Source organism: Myotis lucifugus, unplaced genomic scaffold (assembly GCF_000147115.1).
Source record: "Myotis lucifugus unplaced genomic scaffold, Myoluc2.0 scaffold_115, whole genome shotgun sequence".
NCBI lineage: Eukaryota > Metazoa > Chordata > Mammalia > Chiroptera > Vespertilionidae > Myotis > Myotis lucifugus.
This window is the reverse complement of record NW_005871163.1, coordinates 2315632-2336424: the sequence shown is the minus strand read 5'-3', so window position 1 is coordinate 2336424 and position 20793 is coordinate 2315632. Positions and strand designations below refer to the sequence as shown.

Sequence of the window (20793 nt, the reverse complement as noted above, 5' to 3'; positions counted from 1 at the left end):
TTCTGTAAATTTTGCTAATAGTTTAAATCTAATTAAGATGAGTCACAACACTAATGTTAATTTTAATCTTAAATTACAACTTTCTATTTTATGTCCCAATTAAATTCTCTTCAGAGACAGGGGATGTTGACTGAAATTTACATAAATTACTTTTTTGTTGTTGTTGTTGTTAATCCCCACCTGAGGATATTTTCCCATTGATTCTTAGAGAGAGAGGGAGAGACAAAGAGAGAAACATCGATGTGAGAGAGACACATCGATTGCCTCCTGCACACAACATGACCTGACCCACTGGGGAGGGTGGGGGGAATCCAGTCTGTAACCCAGGTAGGTGCCCATGACTTATCAAACCCTGGACCCTTCAGTCCGAGGGCGGATGCCCAAATCAGCTAGTGCAGCGGTTCTCAACCTGTGGGTCGCGACCATCGGAAAACACATATAGCATATCAGATATTTACATTACGGCTCATAACAGTAGCAAAATTACAGTTATGAAGTAGCAACGAAAATAATTTTATGGTTGGGGTCACCACAACATGAGGAACTGTATTAAAGGGTTGCGGCATTAGGAAGGTTGAGAACCACTGGGCTAGGGCATAAATTACTTTTTAAATGTTTTATTTTTAAATAGATTTTTATTGATTTCAGAGAGGAAGGGAGAGGGAGAGAGAATCATTGATCAGCTGTCTCCCGCATGACCCCCACTGGGGATGGAGCCAGCAACCTGGGCATGTGCCCTTGAGAGAAATGGAACCGGGGACCTTTTAGTCCACAGGCTCTTGCTCTATCCACTGAGCCAAACCAGCTAGGGCTTAAATGTTTTTCCTATCAATCCATACTATATACAACACAAATCTGAGAAAACCTTTGAAACATTATTGGTATTTTGAATAAATGCACATATTCTACTTTATTTTTAAGAGTTAAGAAACTACTGGTAGCTGAATTTCATGCTACTTGTAATCAATTTCTCTAAGTCACTGAAAGTCTTGTTGTATATATGTTTTTAAATATTATTATCCAATTCCCTTCCTATCTCAAGCCTTATTCCACAAAACTGGGCTACCTTGACTGTGTAAGATGAATGATAATTCATCTTTCAATTAGAAGGTGATTCCATATAAAGTGGGCTATTATTTACGTATATCACCCCCTTACAATACTGGTGAGAATTTTAACTCATTGTATGTATGAAGAAAATAAATCTCTGGTAGGTTCCATGACTTGCCCAAGATCAACAACTAGCCAATGGCAGGTTGGGTTCAATCCCAGATTTACCTACCTCAAAGCCAAAACTTCCCCTGGACCACAATTATCTCCTTAAAAGATTAAGAGACAGCCTCAAAAGCAGACAATCCTGTCTCTCTGAACTTATCTATTCTAAGGCATCACCACACAGTACTTACCAGTCGGCCACTGATTGAAATAAAAATGAAGAGCTTCGTTCTGCTTCATTTAAACTAGGGCAGGCTTACTGGCAGGTTAAAAAAAAAAAAGAGGGTGGAAAAGGCTTGCCTCAACATGTCTCTCCTAGACCTCTATTCTATACGGTTCTAGTCTTTTTTTTTTTTTTTTTTTATAAACACCAATATCTACCAAACAAGACTATGCCGGACTAGCCTATAGTTTGGTGCTTTTCAGAATTGCACTTTTCTAAGATAACTTATACGATTTAATATAGAACTAAGAGACGTTGTTGAATATGTTATTCCAGCACTTTTCAAACATTTGAAATACCATTTAGAGGCGACAAACCCAGTTCCACTCTCTTTTACGCTGTGATGCCGCCCACTTGGGGGGTACCGCTCCCGTGCGACGCAGGGACACGAGCAATAAAGGAAGAAGCGGGGGACGCACACGGAAGTCGGGTGGAGGGAGGTCTCCTTACCCACTCTTCGGCCCTAGCTCGGTCAAGGGCGGCTCCCCACGGTGTCCAGCCGAGTCACAATCCCCCAAAACCTCAAAACCGGGCTAGGTCCCAGCGGGGTGGACAGGGAAAGCAGGCAATGGAAGCTCTGGATTGCCCCAACCACCCTGCCGAGAGCTATGCCCTCCTTTTGGCTCCGGAGAACGCTCCCCCTTTCAGAGCGAGTCCCCCAGGTGGCAAACTCCCCGTCCACACGGCAGAAGTCTTCTGCATCCAAAGGGGAGCCTCCTCCGCAACATTCACCCAGCCACCCGAAACTCTCCGCCGGCGGTTTCCACCAGCCCCTCCTCTCCACCCCCGCAGCCTCCACAGACACCAGCGCCGGCCTGCGCCCCACCCAGCATCTCGGCGTCCCCCTTCCCGACCCGGAGAACGCGGCCCGCCCCCCTCCCCCCCCCGCAACCAGTCCCCACAAACACACACACACCCACCTCAGGCTCCAACCTCCGGGACCCCGTCGACGCCGGAGCGAGTACCTGGTCCGGTGGTGCTTCGGGGATCACAAGGGGCCGGCGCGGTCCCCTCCCAGAGGCGACGAGCGCTTCTGTACCCACCCACAGTGGTAGCTTCTCTCTTTCCCAGGAAGCGGAGGGAGGAGAGGTGTGGGAGGGGAGGGGGAAGGCGAGGAGCCGAGGGGCGACAGGAGCCGAGCCGGAACCACTAACGCTGGCCCCACCCTCGGCCTGGCGCAAAGCACCCGGGCGCTCTAGGTAGGACACACTTCAAGCAGTCAGCGAGAAACTGACACAACCACTTCCGGGTCACCACACTACTGCCCCTCCTTAGCAACCGCGTGGGGTTGCTAAGCGGAAGTGCCTCAAAAGCACCCCCATTTCTTCTGGGACTATCAGGAGGTAGCTGGAAGCGTGTACTCTCCTTTGACAACACCCTTCTACCTTCTGCTCCTGGTCTTAGAGCGCACGCTTCACAGCCGGAGTCACAAAGCCCATCTTGCTTTTCCCTTGGCTTAAGCTATGCCCACGCCTCCACCCCTACCCCCGAGAAACTATGAACACCTGCTTCCTCCCACCCTGAGTCCCAGGCCACCCATTGGTCTCTCTCTCTCTCTCTCTCTCTCTCTCTCTCTCCCTTTGTGGGAGTTCTCTTTTCTGACAAGCATCCCCCTCTTGTGGATTTTCAGTTGTGTTTCAATTGGGCTTTTAAAATCTTCAATGTTATGAAAGTTTTCTCATGCACTTCATTCTCCTTTGACAGCCTCTCATAGGGAATGGTAAGTTTTGTCTTTGTCTTTCACCCTAACCGGTTTGGCTCAGTGGACAGAGTGTCGGCCTTCGGACTGAAGGATCTGGGGTTCCATTCAGGTCAAAGGACACGTACTGCAGTTGCAAGCTCTCAGGAGGCAACCAATCCATGTGTCTCTCTCACATTGATGTTTCCCTCTGTGTGTCTCTCCCTCTCCCTTCCACTCTCTCTAAAAATCAATGGGAAAAATATCTTCGGATGAGGATTAACAAAAAATAAAATGTCAGTAGTAGGTTGTTTAATAAATCTAAAGCATTACAACCCTTCTCATGGACATGCATACATGTGGAAGTACACACACACACACACAATTCAAATAGAATCTGAGGACATCCAGTAATTAATTGTTCTTTAAAAAATCTGGCTGTGACAAGTGATAAACCATTACCATGACAAAATAGAACTTGATATTTTAATTGCCAATAGATTTATTTTAAAAAATTAAATTAAAAAAGTAAAACTATGAGCCCAATGAACAATGACTTATCTAAAACTACAGTGGACTACATGTCCTTAAAAATTTTTAAACATTATGGCAAATGTGTTCTATAGAAATGTTTTATTGAGAACAATTAATAGTTAAGATTAAATGTGGTAGTTTAGGCCAATATAGAAATGCAAATTCCTATGCAACATCTATTTTTCCCATTGCCTGAAGAAATATGACAGTATTTATTTAGATCCTCTCTTCATAGTTTTATTAGTAGTAGTCACTTTTTTATAGGTGTGTAACTGGCTTGACTCCTGAATAGTCACATGACTTCTATTATTCTATCATTTTCAGTGTAGTCATTGTTTAGAGGCCTCTAAAGATAAAGAGCACAACCCACACCTAAAATTAGCTAGGTGAGTTTAACTACACTTACAGGACTTTGTGAGCAGTACTATTGGAGTCCATATTCTTTTTTTTTCTTTTTATATTTGTATTGATTTCAGAGAGGAAGGGAGATAGAAACATCAATGATGAATCACTGATTGGTTGCCTCCTGCACACCCCCTATTGGGGATCAAGCCCACAACCCGGGCATGTGCCCTTGACCAGAATCAAACCCAGAACTCTTTAGTCCACACACCGACCCTCTATCCACTGATCCAAACCGGCTAGGATAGGAGTCCATATTCTTAATATGAACCATAATTAAGACAGTGCTTTCAGATCTAAACTAGATCTCAAATAGCCTTCAAAGTCAGTACAGTACGTTTATCCTGTAGATATAACCTCCAGGCTTTTCTCAGTTCTTAAAAGCTTTTTTCCCCCCATTTTTTATTGCTCTTTGTAATAATTTAAGAAAGAATTAGGATATCTAATGTTTATTTTTGGGAAATATAACTCTGTTATGCAATAATGAATATTTAAATATTCTTAGAGTTCCATTGGCATCTCCAAATATAAAAGATACAAAAACTAAAGTCTAACAATTAATGACTACTTGGATCAGTTTATGTGCCTAAGCAATATACAACACAAAACATAGCCCCTTATACAAGGGACTTAGAGAAACTAACTTAGGATATATGTGACATAACCAATAGAATGTTTAGCCTTAGGAAGAGAAAGCTAAAGATATAACAGCTGTCTTTAAGTACTTGAAGGTTGTCATGTGGAAGGAATAACTTGTTCTGTGTTATGTCAAAGACAGAAACAAGAATAGGAAGGGGGCCGAAACCGGTTTGGCTCAGTGGATGGAGCGTCGGCCTGTGGACTCAAGGGTCCCAGGTTCGATTCCTTGGTTGCGGGCACATCCCCAGTAGATGTGCAGGAGGCAGCTGATCGATGTTTCTCTCTCATCGATGTTTCTAGCTCTCTGTCTCTCTCCCTTCCTCTCTGTGAAAAATCAATAAAATATATTAAAAAAAAAAAAAAGAATAGGAAGGGGGAGGGCAGAATAGGAAGGAGGGGAAGTTACAAAAATTCAAAATTTTAACTCATGATGTTTTTCACAATTAAGAGTTGCAGCCCTGGCCGGTGTGGCTCAGTTGGTTGAGCATCGCCCCGTGCACTGAGAAGTCACCAATTTGATTCCCAGTCAGGGCATATGCCCGGGTTGCGGGCTTTATCCACCAGGTAGGGGGAATGCAGAAGGCAATCGATCCATAGATGTTAAGCTCTCACATCTGTCGCTAAAAATCAATACAAACAAACAAACAAAAAACAAATAGTTGCCAACCAATTTCAATGGGAACAGGGAATATATACTTCCCTTATGTTTTTAGAAGAGGCTAAATTGCCAACCTAATTTTCAAAAAGCTTTGACAGAAAAACATTACATGGAACAGACACCTCTGCCTAATAAAAGTGAGACATGAGGACAGTGGGGGGGGGGTGTAAGGACATGGGTGGGGTGGGAACTGAGTGGAGGGGAGCAATGAGGGGGAAAAAAGAGGAACATCAGTAATAGCTGAACAATAAAGATTTATTTTAAAAAATGAAAAATTTAAAAAGTGAGACGTCATCAAATGTTGTATATTTGAAGAGACTGTACTTTCATTAGATCAAATTTTTTAAAAATTATATATCAAAATTATACTTCATGAGACACACCACCAAAAAGTTTCTCTCTCCATCAGTGAAAAATAACAAATCAGGTTTCAGACCCATCAAAACTTGACTTTAATAAGAGTTTATTTGAGTTACTCCTTAATAAGAAGCCTAGCTATCAAGGAAGTACTTAAAATAAAACTCTACTTGAAATTCAGTAACATTTTATTTAATATCGACCTCTAAGACAAAAAAAATGTAATCTAGAATCATCAGGACTCAGTGTGGAAGGTGATAAAATCAGATCAATGCACAAATTTGTATTTGGAAGAAATAAAACAGAAGTATCTAGTAGAATCTTAGGAAGCACACAAATGGATATAATCTATTGTGAAAATAAGTATTCATTTATTAAAAACAAACCAGAAAAACATATCTGTTAAAACATGGTTAATTTTGACAACAGATGTCAGCAAAAAAAATGTGATGAGGAAGCAAGAATTACTGTTACTAAGTTATATTATACCCACCTCTTCAATTATACCCCTGTTATCTTGAAAAATATAAAGGTAGCTCTAAGAACTTTAGACATAGCTCTGGGTTTATGACATGTTTGCCTTTCATGATTTATTGATTTCCAGAGAGCACTATTTTATGATACCAAATCAAATGCATATTCTAAGAAAATTCTTCTCTTTTAATGTAGTCTATGAAATCTTCCTGCCTGAAACCCTCAGGATCAAATTGCCCTTACTTGTTTCTATGGAAAACACAGATAACCATCAAATTTTTTCAACATTAGCCCCCATTCTTAAACAGAATACAGGTGTGGTTTAATTAATACTGATTTTTTTAAATGTGCAGAAATCCAACTCTGCTTTTTAAATCAAATAAAAGGAACGAAAATAAAAATCTAATGCCAGTAAAAATGGCAGCAGTACAAAAATCTAAGCAAATCTCAAATACAGCAGATTTGTTGTATACAACATGCAATTTCTTTTTAGCAAGAACAAGAAGCTTAATAACAGGTAAAAGAAACCAAATACTGCATTATATTGAATACTAAGGTAAATAACCATAATTATCTAGTAAATCTTGCAATATCTTAACTAGTTGCTTTTGAATAACTATTTGTAACCCTCATTTTTAATTAAATGCCTATTCAACAAAGCTAACTGGAACAAATACATTTATGCAAATTTACATCCTAGGATACCAGAGTAAACAGGAGACATTAGTCAAGGATGAATAAGAAAGTTTTATTCTTCTTCGTCATCTGTGTCATCAGGTGGCAAAGGATGTACTCTGTGGAAAGAACAGAGAACTTCAATAGTCAATATCAACTGGTTTAAAAAAAAAAATAGTTACAAACATATAAATCAGGAATATTAATTAACAGTGCAGTGGGTCTGATCAAGTGACTGGAAATGAGGGAAAAATAAAACCGTTAATTGATAAACACCTACAAATTCCTAGTGCTAGACTTTAGGGGTGAGTTAATTAAATGTTTAACCAAAAATAGCAGGCTAGGTTGATAATTCTGTATGGCCCTCGAATGATGTTATAAATATCCAAATGGCCCTTGCCAGAAAAAAGGTTCCCCACCCCTGTGCTAGGGCAACAAAATGTTTAACAATTTATTTTGTCAATTTATAGAATCAGTGTTTCTTCTTTAGGATATGTTGCCATTTTTATTTAAAAAAAGAAATATGTTTCTATAACATCTTATTTCAACATGTTAAATGGATAATAAAAGTGGAATAAAATCCTTCAGCAAGAACTTTGTGATAGTAAAAAGCAAATAATAATAATTAACAATCTATTGGAGCAGAGAAAAGTTATCATATTTGACTGTACATCCTTTTGAACAATATGAATCAAAAACGTAATCATGCCCTAGCTGGTTTGGCTCAGTGGATAGACTGTTGGCCTGCAGTCTGGAGGGTCTCGGGTTCGATTCCAGTCAAGGGCACGTGCTCAGGTTGTGGGCTCAATCCCCAGTAGGGGGCGTGCAGGAGGCAGCCCATCAATGATTCTCATCATTGATGTTTCTATCTCTATCTCCTTCTCCTTTCCTCTCTAAAATCAATAAAAATATTTTTTAAAAACCCACATAATCATAAATCAGAATATTTCTTTTTTAGAGTGGATGAAAATTTGTGAGATCTATCCTAAAATAATCAGCTTTCAATTTAGATCCAGTAAGCTGAATGGTCATAGAATTAGTGAAAGAAGAAAGCTAAAACAAAGGTATTTTGACTTGGTATGAAATTATCATTGACTCACCTATTAGATTACGGAGATGTCTTTATTTTATTTTCCTAGAAATTTAATAGTTAACAAATGAACACCATCATGAACAAAAGTTCCTTTTCACAAGGATTTGATTTACTTTTGGTATCATGGTTCTGTTAGGTTTTAAGTAGCTGCTAGTCTTTCTTGATTCTGACTCTCCCCCATGTAACTAATGGGGATTATCCTGCCTTTGTGGGGGAAATAAAGCCATAGGAGATATCATATTCTAGATTATTAATTAGGGAGTTAATAGCAGAAGTCCTTTGATAAACTGATGGTTTGCTATTTACTATTAATAGTTACTCTATTGATTTACTATCAATAAATGGGTAATTACAACAAAGACCAATTTAAGAAAGAGGCTTGCAAAACAACAACCAAGAGGCTTGCCCTGGTTGGTGTGGCTTAGTTGGTTGGGCATCAATCTGTGCACCTTAAGAATACCAGTTTGGCCTAGCCGGTGTAGCTCAGTGTTGAATGTCGACCTATGAACAAGGAGGTCACGGTTCCATTCCTGGTCAGGGTACCTGCCTGGTTGTGGGCTCAATCCCCATACCGGGCATGCGGGAGGCAGCCAATCAATGATTCCCTCTCATCACTGATGTTTCTATGTCTCTCTCCCTCTCCCTTCCTCTCTGAAATAAAAAAAATAAATATATTAAAAAAGAATATCAGTTTGATTCTCCATCAGGGCACATGCCCAGGTTGTGGGTATTGATCCCTGGTAGGGGGCATGCAGGAGGCAGCAAATCAACGTTTCACTTTTACATTGATGTTTCTCTGCCTCTCTTTCCTTTTCCCTTCCTCTCTCTAAAAAGTCAACTAATATTTTTTTTGAAAAGGAGGCTAAAGGATTAATATAAACATCTTTTTTATACCATACATCAAAGTTTTTAATGAGAATATATGTGTAATCTTTCTCCATATGATAGAAAGCCTGTAATATAGGTTGTATTGCTATGATGATCAATGGTATAGCCATATTGGGCTGCATTACCAAATATTTTGTTTCCTTAATGGAAGTCACAAATAATTCAAAAGAATTGTAATTTATTCTAGAGCTGATAATGACTATTAGCTTGTTCATATTAGAATGAGAAAGTACAAGGAAGAATGGTTCCAGACAATGACAGTGAACTAGAAGACACAGGATCATTAAATCAAGTCTATTAAAAGGCTCTAACCAAAAATTTATCTCTTTGGTTGTTGATTTTTATTAAAACCAAAAATAATAATGTTGCCAAAAAGTCTAAAATGTAGTTTCTACTCCAAAATTTGACATTCTTTTCAAATATCTCATAAGACAGTAAGAGCTTAGTAACCATTTACTAAATGACCTTATGAACAGTATTGAATAATTCTTAGAAATGTATATGCATAAACATCACTTTATGCGTCAAATACTTGTTTTGTTCTTTTTATAGAAGAACTTTTATTGATTTCAGAGAGGAAGGGAGAAGGAAAGAGAAACATCATTGATGAAAGAGAATCATTGATCAGCTGCCTCCTGCACGCCCCCTATAGGGGATCAAGTCCGCAGCCTGTGTCATGTGACCTCCACTTCCTGGTTCATAGATGGATGCTCAACCACTGAGCCATGCTGGCAGGGCTCAAATACTTTGTTTTAATTGTTCTTCCAGCCATTTACTTTTATTTAATTGCTCTTCCAGCCATTTTATCTTTATTTTTGTGTTAAATGCAAATCAATTCCAAACACAATGTACAATCCAAAACGGATGTACAGTGTTCAGATATAAGGCCAAAAAAAAAGTATTCACACACACAGATCTCATATAGCTTGAGATGTTGATCTGGTTGTTCCTGTGTAGTTTTCTAAAGATGGCAAATATTTTGGGGGCAGATAGAAAAAGGTATAGGGAGGATAAATGATGATGGAAGGAGATTTGACTTGTGGTGGTAAACACAATACAATATACAGATGATATATTATAGAATTGTACACCTGAAAACTATATAATTTTATTAACTAATATCACCCCACTAAATTCAATAAAAATATGAAAAACAATAAAGATGGCCCTAGCTGGTTTGGCTCAGTGGGTAGAGCATCAGCCTGCGGACTGAAGAGTCCTGGGTTCGATTCCAGTCAGGGGCATATGCCCAGGTTGCAGGCTTAATCCCCAGTAGGGGGCGTGCAGGAGACAGCCGATCAATGAGTCTCAACATTGATGTTTCTATCTCTCTCTCCCTCTTCCTTCCTCTCTGAAATCAATAAAGATATATTTAAAAAAATAAAAATAAAGATGGCAAATATTACTTTAAGTCTTACAGTGGTTCTCAAGTTGCTACTTCATAACTGTAATTTTGCTACTGTTATGAATCGTAATGTAAATATCTGATATGCAGGATGTATTTTCATTGTTCGCGACCCACAGGTTGAGAACTGCTGGTTTAAGACTTAAGAGTACTATGGCCATGCTGGATTCTATAAAATCTAAGCATCAGTGTGTGACATGTGAAACAAACATTTCATGGAGTGTCTATTTCTAAAAAGGCTTTTATATATCAAAGCAGTTATAAAAAAGTTTTAATTTCCAAAATCAAGTACACTTAGACCAGGTTCTAATAATCTAAAAACACTGACTGATAGAGAGTGTTCTAAAGGTAACTATTCTGATTCAAAAAGTTTTTAAAAATATTTACAGAAAGAGCACAAAAGAATTGTAAATTGAATGCAGGCAAGTTGCCAATACATAAATATGTATTATTTATGTCTTCTTCATATAATCGCCTCTTAGTTTCAAGATTTGTCAAAAATGCCTTCAAAACAGATAAGTTTTTAAATTGTAAAAATTATTCAGCATATGCAGAAATTAAAAACAGTATTTTAACAATGTCAATGTACTTCTAATTTTCAAAATCAATGTAAGTGATTCAAGTTAGCTAAAAGAATATGGAACTCCAGCCCAGATGGTCTGGCTCAGTGGTTGAATGTCCACCTATGAACCAGGAGGTCACAGTTCCATTTCTGGTCAGGGCACATGCCCCGGTTGTGGGCTTGATCCCCAGTAGAGGATGTGCAGGAGGTAGCCATTTGATGAGTCTCTCTCATCATTCTATCTCTCTCTCCCTTCCTCTCTGAAATCAATAAAAAGATAATAAATTAAAAAAGAATTGGTACTTATATTGGGTGAGAATGTGACAGGAAATACCTGTCATTTGAATTTTAAGTGTATATCCAAGAATTACTCATTATTAGATTTGTAGTAGATTTGAATCCAGCATTGTCCTGGCACATGTCAATTACTACATAAAGTCAAACACAAAATCAAATACAAAAACCCCAGAGGAAAGAGTTAAGTTCCCAAGAAAATAGTGAAAATTTAACAATGTAAAAGTTTATGTGGAATATATCAACATTAAATTAGGACTGCAGATGCCCTGGCAGATGTGGCCCAGTTGGTTGGAGTGTCCTCCCATTCACTGAAAGGTGGTGGGTTCAATTCCTGATTAGGGCATATACCCAAGTTGTGGATTCGATCCCCTATTGGGGTGTGAATGGCAGGCAACCAATTGATGTTTCTCTCTCACATTGATGTTTTTCTCTCTCCCTCTCTGTAAAATCTCAGTAAAAAACATAAAAAATTAAAATTTAAAGACAAATTAGGACTGCTGAAATACAAAGAGTTTATAGTAACACCTTTGGTTCCTTCCAGTCCTATTAATAAAAGCCTAATATGCAAATTGTCTCCTCGGGCGGTCATTCGACCAGGAGTTTGACTGGGAGACCAGGAGTTCGACCGCAGTCTATGATGTACGCTGACCACAAGGGGGTGGCGCAGAACATGGCGGGTGTTGGCAATGCGGCACTGGCAGCAGGCAGCAGTGGAGGCACTGCCGGCCCCAGTGGGCCCCAATGAGAGTGGGACCCCGGCGGGATGGTGGAGCAGTTGAGCAGGCAGCACAAGGCCAAGGTGGGTGCGAGCGGGGGCCCAATCGCCCTGCCGATCACCCCTCAGATGGTGACCAGCAGCAGTGGGGGGGAGGGGGAGCAGGGGGGGACGGGGCCGCCAACTGGCTCCCAGGCACTGAGGGAGTGGGGCGAGGGGCCCAGCCCCAATCAATCGCCCTACAGATGGCGACCCGTGGCTGGCAGGCCCTGATCACCTGATCAGGGCCGGGACCTGGGTTGGGATGGGGAACTGGGGGTGGGTGGAGGCGACCAACCTCCCAGTGCACCTGGGCGGGGGTGATGGGGATGGAGGTGCAGTGAAAATGTGGGGTGTCCACCGAGTTCGCTCTCACTCTGCCTGCTACCCCTTCCCAGGATGCCAGGGCTCACGCACCGGGAAGCCCCCACCCCCCACCCCCTCGCCCTGCTCAGGTGCTGGGCGCCTGAGAGGAGCCCACCCCACACCCACACAGCCTCTTCTGGGTGAGCCAGGCCACAGCTGCTGGGACTGCAGGAACTGTCCCCGTGGGTTTGCACAGGAGCTGATCTGCAAGGGCAACCAGGAGAGAGCACGTTGCCCGCCCGGCTACTGTGTGGCGATGCTGGGCAGCCCAGAGGCTCACGCTGTGCCCTGGCCCATGGCATCTGGCCGTGCTCACCGCATCTCCATATGGGGACTCTGGCGCTGTGACTCAAGGGGACAGGGTGGGGGAGGGGGGTAGGAGGCCCAGGTGCTGCCCAGAGGTCAGCTGGGACCTGTCCTTCCACTCCAGACGTTCGCCCTTCAATAGCCGGCCAGGCCTAAGGAGACTGCACCCATGCACAAATTTTGTGCACCAGGCCTCTAGTGTACACATAAATGAAATCATGGAAGCTTTTTATACTACCTAACCCTTTTACTGCCTCCTAGATTTAATGAAGCCAAGTAAAAACTGACTCTCCATTCCACAGTTCATCCTTTTTCTCTAGATCCAGGTGAAATTATTCTTCTTTTCAAAGTAAAGTTTTAGGTGTCCATACTTAAAACTTTTAAGCTACATTTTATCACAACATTAATTTTCTAAGTTGTCTCTTTGTTCTTGTACATGAAACTCCAGCAGATTTACTATTGGCATTCATTACGTAGTCAAACCTGCAGATATTCTTTAAACCAGTCCAATATGAGATTCTCAATATTTTCTGCATTGGTAGATTAGTAATTAGCAGATTTGATGAAGACCTGTTTTTCCTTGTCACATTGTACTTCAAGATGCCATATGGACTGGGCTGTAGAATATGGGTTGGTGAACTGTAGATATTTTTTGGCCTGAGTCTCTTACAGGTAGAGATGTAGAAGCGCAAACAAGACCACAAGGAGACTGGCTGATAACTTCAAGGCACATTTGGATAGCGTTGTGGGTTCAGGAGGTTCTGGTGTGCTAATCAAAGGAACTTCTGAATAAATCTGCGTGGGTAGAAACAGCACCAGAAGCAGCAGCCCCAGACTGAGCCTGGCCACCATCCCCATGCCCATGTTGGTCACCACACCTTGGCTCAGGCCCGCCACTTGGTGTGCTGGAGGATCTTGGGCTCTTGAATGGTGCAGGGAAATAACTAGCAGGGTCTTAAATCAGGAGGCATCATAATGGCAGTGATGTGGCATGACCCGCCCACCACTGTCCTCACCACTGCCCACCCCCAATCAAATGACGTTTTCATAAAAAAATATTTCAAAGTTATTTAGAGAGCTTAGACCCCTATCCTATACAATAAAAGGCTAATATGCAAATAGACCGAACGGCAGAATGACCGGTCGCTATGACGTGCACTGACCACCAGGGGGCAGACGCTCAATGCAGGAGTTGCCCCTTGGTGGTCAGTGCACTCCCATAGGGGGAGTGCTGATCAGCCAGAAGTCGGGCTCATGGCTGGCAAGTGCAATGGTGGTGGTGGGAGCCTCTCCCGCCTCCGTGGCAGCGCTAAGTATGTCTGACTGATGGCTTAGGCCCAGGAGCCTAAGCCATCAGCCGGACATCCCCTGAGGGCTCCCGGACTGCAAGAGGGCACAGGCCGAGCTGAGGGATCCCCCAAGTGCACGAATTTCATGCACGAGGCCTCTAGTCACTTATAAATCTATATTAAAGAAAGTTCCGTTGTCTTTTCTTCCAAGTGGCATTATTTATTTCCCTGATTCTATTTTTTTTATTAAAAAATATATTTTTATTGATTTCAGAGAAGAAGGGAGAGGAAGAGAGAGATAGAAACATCACTGATGAGCCCTACCTGATTTGGTTCAGTGGATAGTGCCTTGGCCTGTGGACCAAAGGGTCCCAGGTTCAATTCCAGTCAAAGGCAAGTTGCAAGCTCCTCCCCTGCCTGGGCCCTGATTGGAGGATGTGTAGGAGGCACCAATCGATGTGTCTCTCTCACATTGATATTTCTATCTTTCCCTTTCTCTACTCTCTCTACAAATCAAAGAAAAAATATCCTCTGGTGAGGATTAAAAAAGGAAAAAGAAACATCAATGACGAGAGAGATCACTGATTGGCTGCCTCCTGCATGCCCTACACTGGGGATCGTTCCCACAACCCGGGCATGTGCCCTGACCTGAAACTGTGACCTCCTGGTTCATAGGTGGATGCTCAACCACTGAGTCACACTGGCAGGCTTTCCCCTGCTTCTTAAATTCACAGTACTTGTGAGACAACCTCACTCTCTGGATAAGCGCGCAGCAGGATGAAGCAGCAGGAGAAAGTAACTGAAGAGCCTTTGGACTCCTGGCCTTTCCTTCACCTACAACCCCCATCATCACCAATTCTTCATTGCCACAATCACAAAATATTTAGCGCTATATCTATCTGTATTGGCAGCACAGCTACTCAGATCTCCTCCCCTGCCTCCTGAGAAGCAGTTTCAAATAAATCTTCATTGCTGGATTGATGGTTGCTTTGAGCCCACAGGAGCATGCTTTTCAAATTATGGAGACAAGTGCATTGTGAGTGAGGCATTTTACTATGCCTCTTGATAGTTGTGAATTTCAGGTGAAAGCAATGGGGAAGTTTAAAAAAAAAGAATTAGCCAAAACAGGCTATAATGATATTTACATAATCCATTTAAAGTGAGCTGATAGTGTTTTGTTAATAAGCAGTGTACATCTTGTACATGCAAAATTGAATTCACCCTCCCACCTCTTTCTTCATCGATTGGAAAACTGTTAAGGGAAGCTGATACAAAGAGAACACTTGCTCCTTTCTATCAGCTTTATAATAAACTGTTAACGTGAGGTTTCAGTAGCACCCTGTTATGCCTCTTTAAATTATGATGTGCACAAACCTTCTTTTCAACACAATGCATCTAAAGTTTTGATACTTGTAACTTTTGGGGGGTGGGAGGGTTGCAGTTGTTTAAGAATCATGGATTTACTTGTTGTAATTTTGATTATTGTCTTTGTGTATCAGCCCATGTCAATCAAGATGGGTAATTATTGAAATGCCATACTTCTAAATGAAATGTTTTGGAATTCAATGGATAAATAAATGCTGCTTTGGGGATATTAAAAGAAAAAGAAAAAGACCTGCGGACTTTTTGGCCTGCGGACTGAAGAGTCCCAGGTTCGATTCCAGCCAAGGGCACATGCCTGGATTGCGGGCTCGATCCCCAGTAGGAGGTGTGCAGGAGGCAGCCGATCAATGATTTGCTCATCATTGATGTTTCTAGCTCTCTCTCCCTCTCCCTTCCTCTCTAAAATCAATAAAATATATAAAAAAACAACAACAACAAAAAGTTAAAGTCAACATCATTTAAAAAAAAGAAAGAAAAAGAAAAAAGAAAATTGGTAGCACTTAGTAAGTATGAGAGAGATTTTTACTCAGAGATGATTTCTATTGATATTTGGTATATTTTCATTTAGTATTGTTTATATTTGGTATACCAGACATTTGGTACTTTTGCAATCAAGATTGTACTTTTGCATCCAGAAATTTTGCTTAGCACTTATCATGAGCATTAACTTCCCACCCCATTAAAGCTTAAAAAGCATGAGTTATCTTCCTAAAAAGTTTGCACACTGAATTCTGCATGTGTGCAGTTTTATTCCCACCTTGTTTTGAAGTGTTCTTTTCTATAATAATAAAAGCATAATATGCTAATTAGACCGGATGTCCTTCTGGACATCCTTCCTTCGGGATAAAGCCAAAGCAGGCAGGGGCTGGGGCCAAGGCCCTTGCATGAATTTCGTGCATCGGGCCTCTAGTGTACTAGTATTTATAGAGAAGTTGTAAAGAAAATACCCAATGGAGTTAATTTTGGTTGTTTCTAAGCGATGGGGTTTCTACATTTTCCAACTTTTCTACATTGGTTATATATTTCTTCTGGAGGTTGAACTAATGGTTTTTTAAGGGGCAGTATTAATGAAACTCAAACTAGATAAATCAACATGGAAATTGCTTTTTTGAAAAGACTATTGAAAACAGACAATAAAAATTAAAGACTAAATTAAAGACAATAAAAATTAAAGACAGGAAGTTCATGGTTAATAGTTAATAACGTAGCAGTCATCTTGATGTAAACTGATACTCTTTAAGTGACTGGAATGAGTAAACAGAATACCTTTCATTGATGTTTGAAATTTGGGAGTGACTTTTAATAAGAGATCAGCACAAGTTTTAAAAACCCTTTGGTTTGTATCTTCTTAACTTCTCAAGGGGAAACTTAAAAGTTACTCAACATCCTATTGTTTTTTATTTTCAAAAATATCAATATTTTCTTATATTGCAGAATATAAAAACTTACTTTCTCTTTCCTTTTCCTAAACCACTGCTTCCTGCCTCTTCAGGAATCCGATTCTCTTTTTCAGAATCTTTAGGGGACAATCTGAAGAATTCTCCAATTCCTTTTTGCCATTTGGGAGTTGGGCGCACACAAACTGGATTCCCTCCTGCATACTTATTTTCAGCTGTAAAATATAAACAGATGGAACGAAATAAGAACTAAGAATACAATAGCTGTTTCTTAGAGGGAAACAATTTTTTAACATCAAATCTAAAGGTTATTAAATGGTATTACATCCATCTCAAAATGAAGAACTGGAAAATTTGACAAAATAAAGTTGTATTCAGTTAATAGTACATTATATAGTACAGTATTGTAGTATAATGTATAATACCTTATCATCATTATCCTTTAGCCCAGGAAAATAGCATTAATAGAATTTTTAGAACTGGAAAATATTTTTCATATTTTATCTACAAGACCGATTCAAAGAGCCTTGTGTACTGTCATGATAAATTTTGACCCACTTTTTCCTAATATAAGGTAGCATCATGTACCATAAATTGCCAATTTTTAAAAATTTTTATTATTTGTTGACTGATTTTATAGAAAGAGGGAGAGGAAGAGGAGAGGGAGAGAGTTGTTCTTCCGTCCATCCATGCATTCATTAGTTGATTTCTATATGTGACCTGACCTGCGAACCCACAACCTGGGCATATCAGGAGGACACTCTAACCAACTGAGCTACTGGGCAAGGCTAAACTGACAAATTTTTATTTAATAAGGTCATTTAGTTAAAGCAAATATAGAAGGCTAAATAAGTAGGGTATAGCAGTGAACATTTCCACATCAATATGTTCCACTTTTCAAAGCATTTGGCTCCTTTTTAGTTCATAGGGTAAATCCAATTCCTGATTATTTAAAACAGTAATATAAAGGGAAAATTTCTATCCTTTTTACAAAGTAATGATTAGAATACTAAGAAGAGCAAATTATTAAGTTACTACATATATCCTTTGCTTACAACACATTTGTCACAAACTCTAGCTGTTAAAAAAACTGATAGAAGTATTCCTATATATACTATCTCAAGTTCTATGGTTTTTACTTTTTAAAAAGTACAAACGGCCTTTAAAAAAGAGTGATCCTTTGATTAATAACTTCCTTGAAGGAAACTTAATGAGAATGCTTTCATTACTAGAAAGTATATAACAGCAGCGGATAGTTCAGCAGAGAATTCAAACCCAGCTCTGCAGATTTAGATGTGTGACCTTTACCAAAGTATGTAACCTGAGCTTAAATTTCCTCATTTTTAAAATAAGGATATTACCAATGTCACATAGTTGATTATTGATTAAAAATAGAGATCTGTAAAATACGTTAATAGGTGCATCTCTCCAACACAAGTTCATTAAGGGCCTACTCAGTTGTATTTCAACAGTGGGCCAATGTGTCCCTGTGTGTAAATTAGTGCAGTGATACAGGGTACAAGATATTCTCCATAAATTCATCTATTTCCAAAAATTTTGACCTATTATTCCTTTTTATCTAAAGGGATTGAAATAGTAAATATTTTCTAATAAAATGTTTAGAATAGGGGGAAGTTTGAGTTAACATAAAACCCCATGAAGTCCTGCCCTAGCTAGTTTGGTTCAGTGGATAGAGGGTTGGCCTGCAGACTGAAGGGTCATCCCAGGTTCGATTCCAGTCAAGGGCACATGCCAGGGTTGCGGGCTCAGTCCCCAGAATGGGGAGTGCGGGAGGCAGCTGGTCCATGATTCGCTCTCATTATTGATATTCTCTCTCCCTTCCTCTCTGAAATTTACAAAAAGCAACAACCATGAAGTCCTTAACAGTGCTTCCTTATTCCTAACTAGACCTTGTGGAATTAATCTTCCTTACCGCTCAATTTCATACCAAAAGGAATGAGGCATCAGATGGCAGAGTATTTTCTCAACCTATCCTTGCACAGGAGCAGTGTGAAGCTATTTCCTTGACTGGGTTTTCATTGCTACTACCCAAAGGCAGTATCAGAAGCTGTAAAGTTGGGAAACACTCCAAAAAACAAAAGAGGGGTGGAGAGGGAGAAAAACATGCAGGAATGAAAACAAAATGTTTACACTAAGAAGACAATGTTAGCCCTGACGGTTTGGCTCAGTGGATGGTGCATTGGCCTGCAGACTCATGGGTCCCAGGTTCGATTCTGGTCAAGGGCATGTACCTTAGTTGGGGGCACATACCCAGTGGGGAGTGTGCAGGAGGCAGCTGATCGATGTTTCTAACTCTCTATCCCTCTCCCTTCCTCTCTGTAAAAAATCAATAAAATATATATTAAAAAAGAAGACAATGTGATTAGTACTGTCAACTGTCATCCTAATTCTTAATCTAGTAAAGGGATGCTTATATAATCTCTTACAAGAAAAAGCCATTGTGCCCTGGCTGGTGTGGCTCAGTTGATTGAGCATTGACCAAAAGGTGGTGGGTTCGATTCTGGTCAGGGCACATAATCTAGGTTGTGGTTAGATCCCTAGTCTGGGCACCAGGGGAGGCAATCAATCAATGTTTCTCTCTCACATCCGTATTTCTGTCTCCCTTCTTCTCACTTAAAAAACAAAAATCAATTAGCCTAGCAGGCATAGCTCAGTGGTTGAGTGTCAACCTGTGAACCAGGAGGTCACAGTTCAATTATTGGTCAGGGCATAAGTTCAGGTTGCAGGCTCGATCCCAGTGTGGGGCATGCAGGAGACAGCTGATCAATGATTCTCTCATCATCAATGTTTCTCTCTCTCTCCCCCTCTCCTTTACTCTCTGAAATCAATAAAAATCTATACTAATAAAAGCCTAGGTGGCCCTCGTGTGCACGATGTCATCACAAGATGGCCACGCGCACAGTGGAGGCAGGGCCCAGCAGCTGCTCTGCGCGGTGAGGCCTGGGGGGTCCTGCGGCTCTGTGTGGCATGGAGGAGGCCAGTTCCGGCGGAGGAGGCAGGTTCCAGTAAAGGAGGGCAGTTGTGGATGATCAGGCCGGTAGGGGAGGGCAGTTGGGGGTGATTGGCTGGTAGGGGAGGGCAGTTGGGGGTGATTGGCTGGTAGGGGAGGGCAGTTGGGGGTGATCAGGCGAGCAGGGGAGCAGTTAGGCATCAATCAGGCCGGCAGGGGAGCAGTTAGGGGATGATCAGGCTGGCAGGCAGAAGCGGTTAGGGGCAATCAGACAGGCAGGCAGGCAAGCAGTTACGAGCCAGCGGTTCTGGATTGTGAGAGGGATGTCCAACTGCCAGTTTAGGCCCGATACCTGTGGGGTCCCAGATTGGAAAGGGTTCAGGCCAGGCTGAGGGACACCCCCATCCCCATGCACGAATTTCATGCACCGGGCCACTAGCCTATATAATAAAAGCCTAAGCGATGTAAAGGCAGAGCAACTAGAACGACTGGTCGCTATGATGCGCACTGACCACCAGGGGGCAGACGCTCAACACAGGAGCTGCCCCCTAGTAGTCAGTGCACTCCCACATGGGGAGCGTCGCTCAGCCAGAAGCTGGGCTCATGGCTGGTGAGTGCAGCAGTGGTTGTGGGAGCCTCTCCCGCGGCAGCGCTAAGAAGCAGCAAGCCAAGTGGTAAGGAGCAAGGGGTCCCAGACTGCAAGAGGGCACAGGCTGGGCTGAGGCACTCCCCGCCCCCCCCCCCCAGTGCACAAATTTCGTGCACCGGGACTCTAGTATATATATTTTAAGTCACTTAAAAAATTTAATAGCCCAGCAGCTGTGACTCAGTGAATTGAGCATTGACCTCTGAACCAGGAGGTCACTGTTCGATTCTGGTATGGGCACATGTGTGGGGGGAGGGGTGTGCAGGCTCCATTCTCAGTAAGGAGCGAGCAGGAGGCAGCTAATCAATGATGTTCTCTCTCATTGATGTTTCTCTCTCTCTCTCTCTCTCTCAAACCAATAAAAAGATATTTAAAACCAATTTTAATAAAAAATGGCATTTGTTGCCCTAACCGGTTTGGCTCAGTGGATAGAGCATCAACCTGCGGACTGAAGGGTCCCAGGTTCGATTCCGGTCAAGGGCATGTACCTTGGCTGCGGGCACATTCCCAGTGGGGGGTGTGCAGGAGGCGGCTGGTCGATGTTTCTCCCTCATCGATGTTTCTAACTCTCTATCGCTCTC

At 41.5% G+C, this 20793-nt stretch overlaps 2 protein-coding genes across 8 annotated transcripts in view; both read right to left on the bottom strand.

Annotated features, from left to right (window-relative positions):
• Positions 1-2673, bottom strand: part of CSNK1G1 (casein kinase 1 gamma 1) — a 144495-nt gene extending 141822 nt beyond the window's left edge. For 4 of the 7 annotated variants that reach the window (XR_002830411.1, XM_006093401.3, XM_014459786.2 and 1 more), the window contains exon 1: positions 2359-2615. The gene's annotated coding sequence lies outside the window, so the exon portion shown is untranslated. Of the gene's footprint in view, positions 1-1888; positions 2222-2358 lie in introns of those variants that run through there. The other 3 variants (XM_023757832.1, XM_023757834.1, XM_023757833.1) reach the window with 2 other exon arrangements.
• A 3382-nt stretch (positions 2674-6055) lies between these two features.
• PCLAF (PCNA clamp associated factor) overlaps positions 6056-20793 on the bottom strand; it is a 15560-nt gene continuing 822 nt past the window's right edge. The window contains exons 2-3 of the mRNA XM_023757825.1: positions 16648-16810; positions 6056-6974 (exon numbers count right to left, since the gene is read on the bottom strand). Of these exons, the coding sequence (XP_023613593.1) occupies positions 6929-6974; positions 16648-16810 (209 nt within the window). The 3' untranslated portion in view covers positions 6056-6928. The remainder of the gene's footprint in view (positions 6975-16647; positions 16811-20793) is intronic.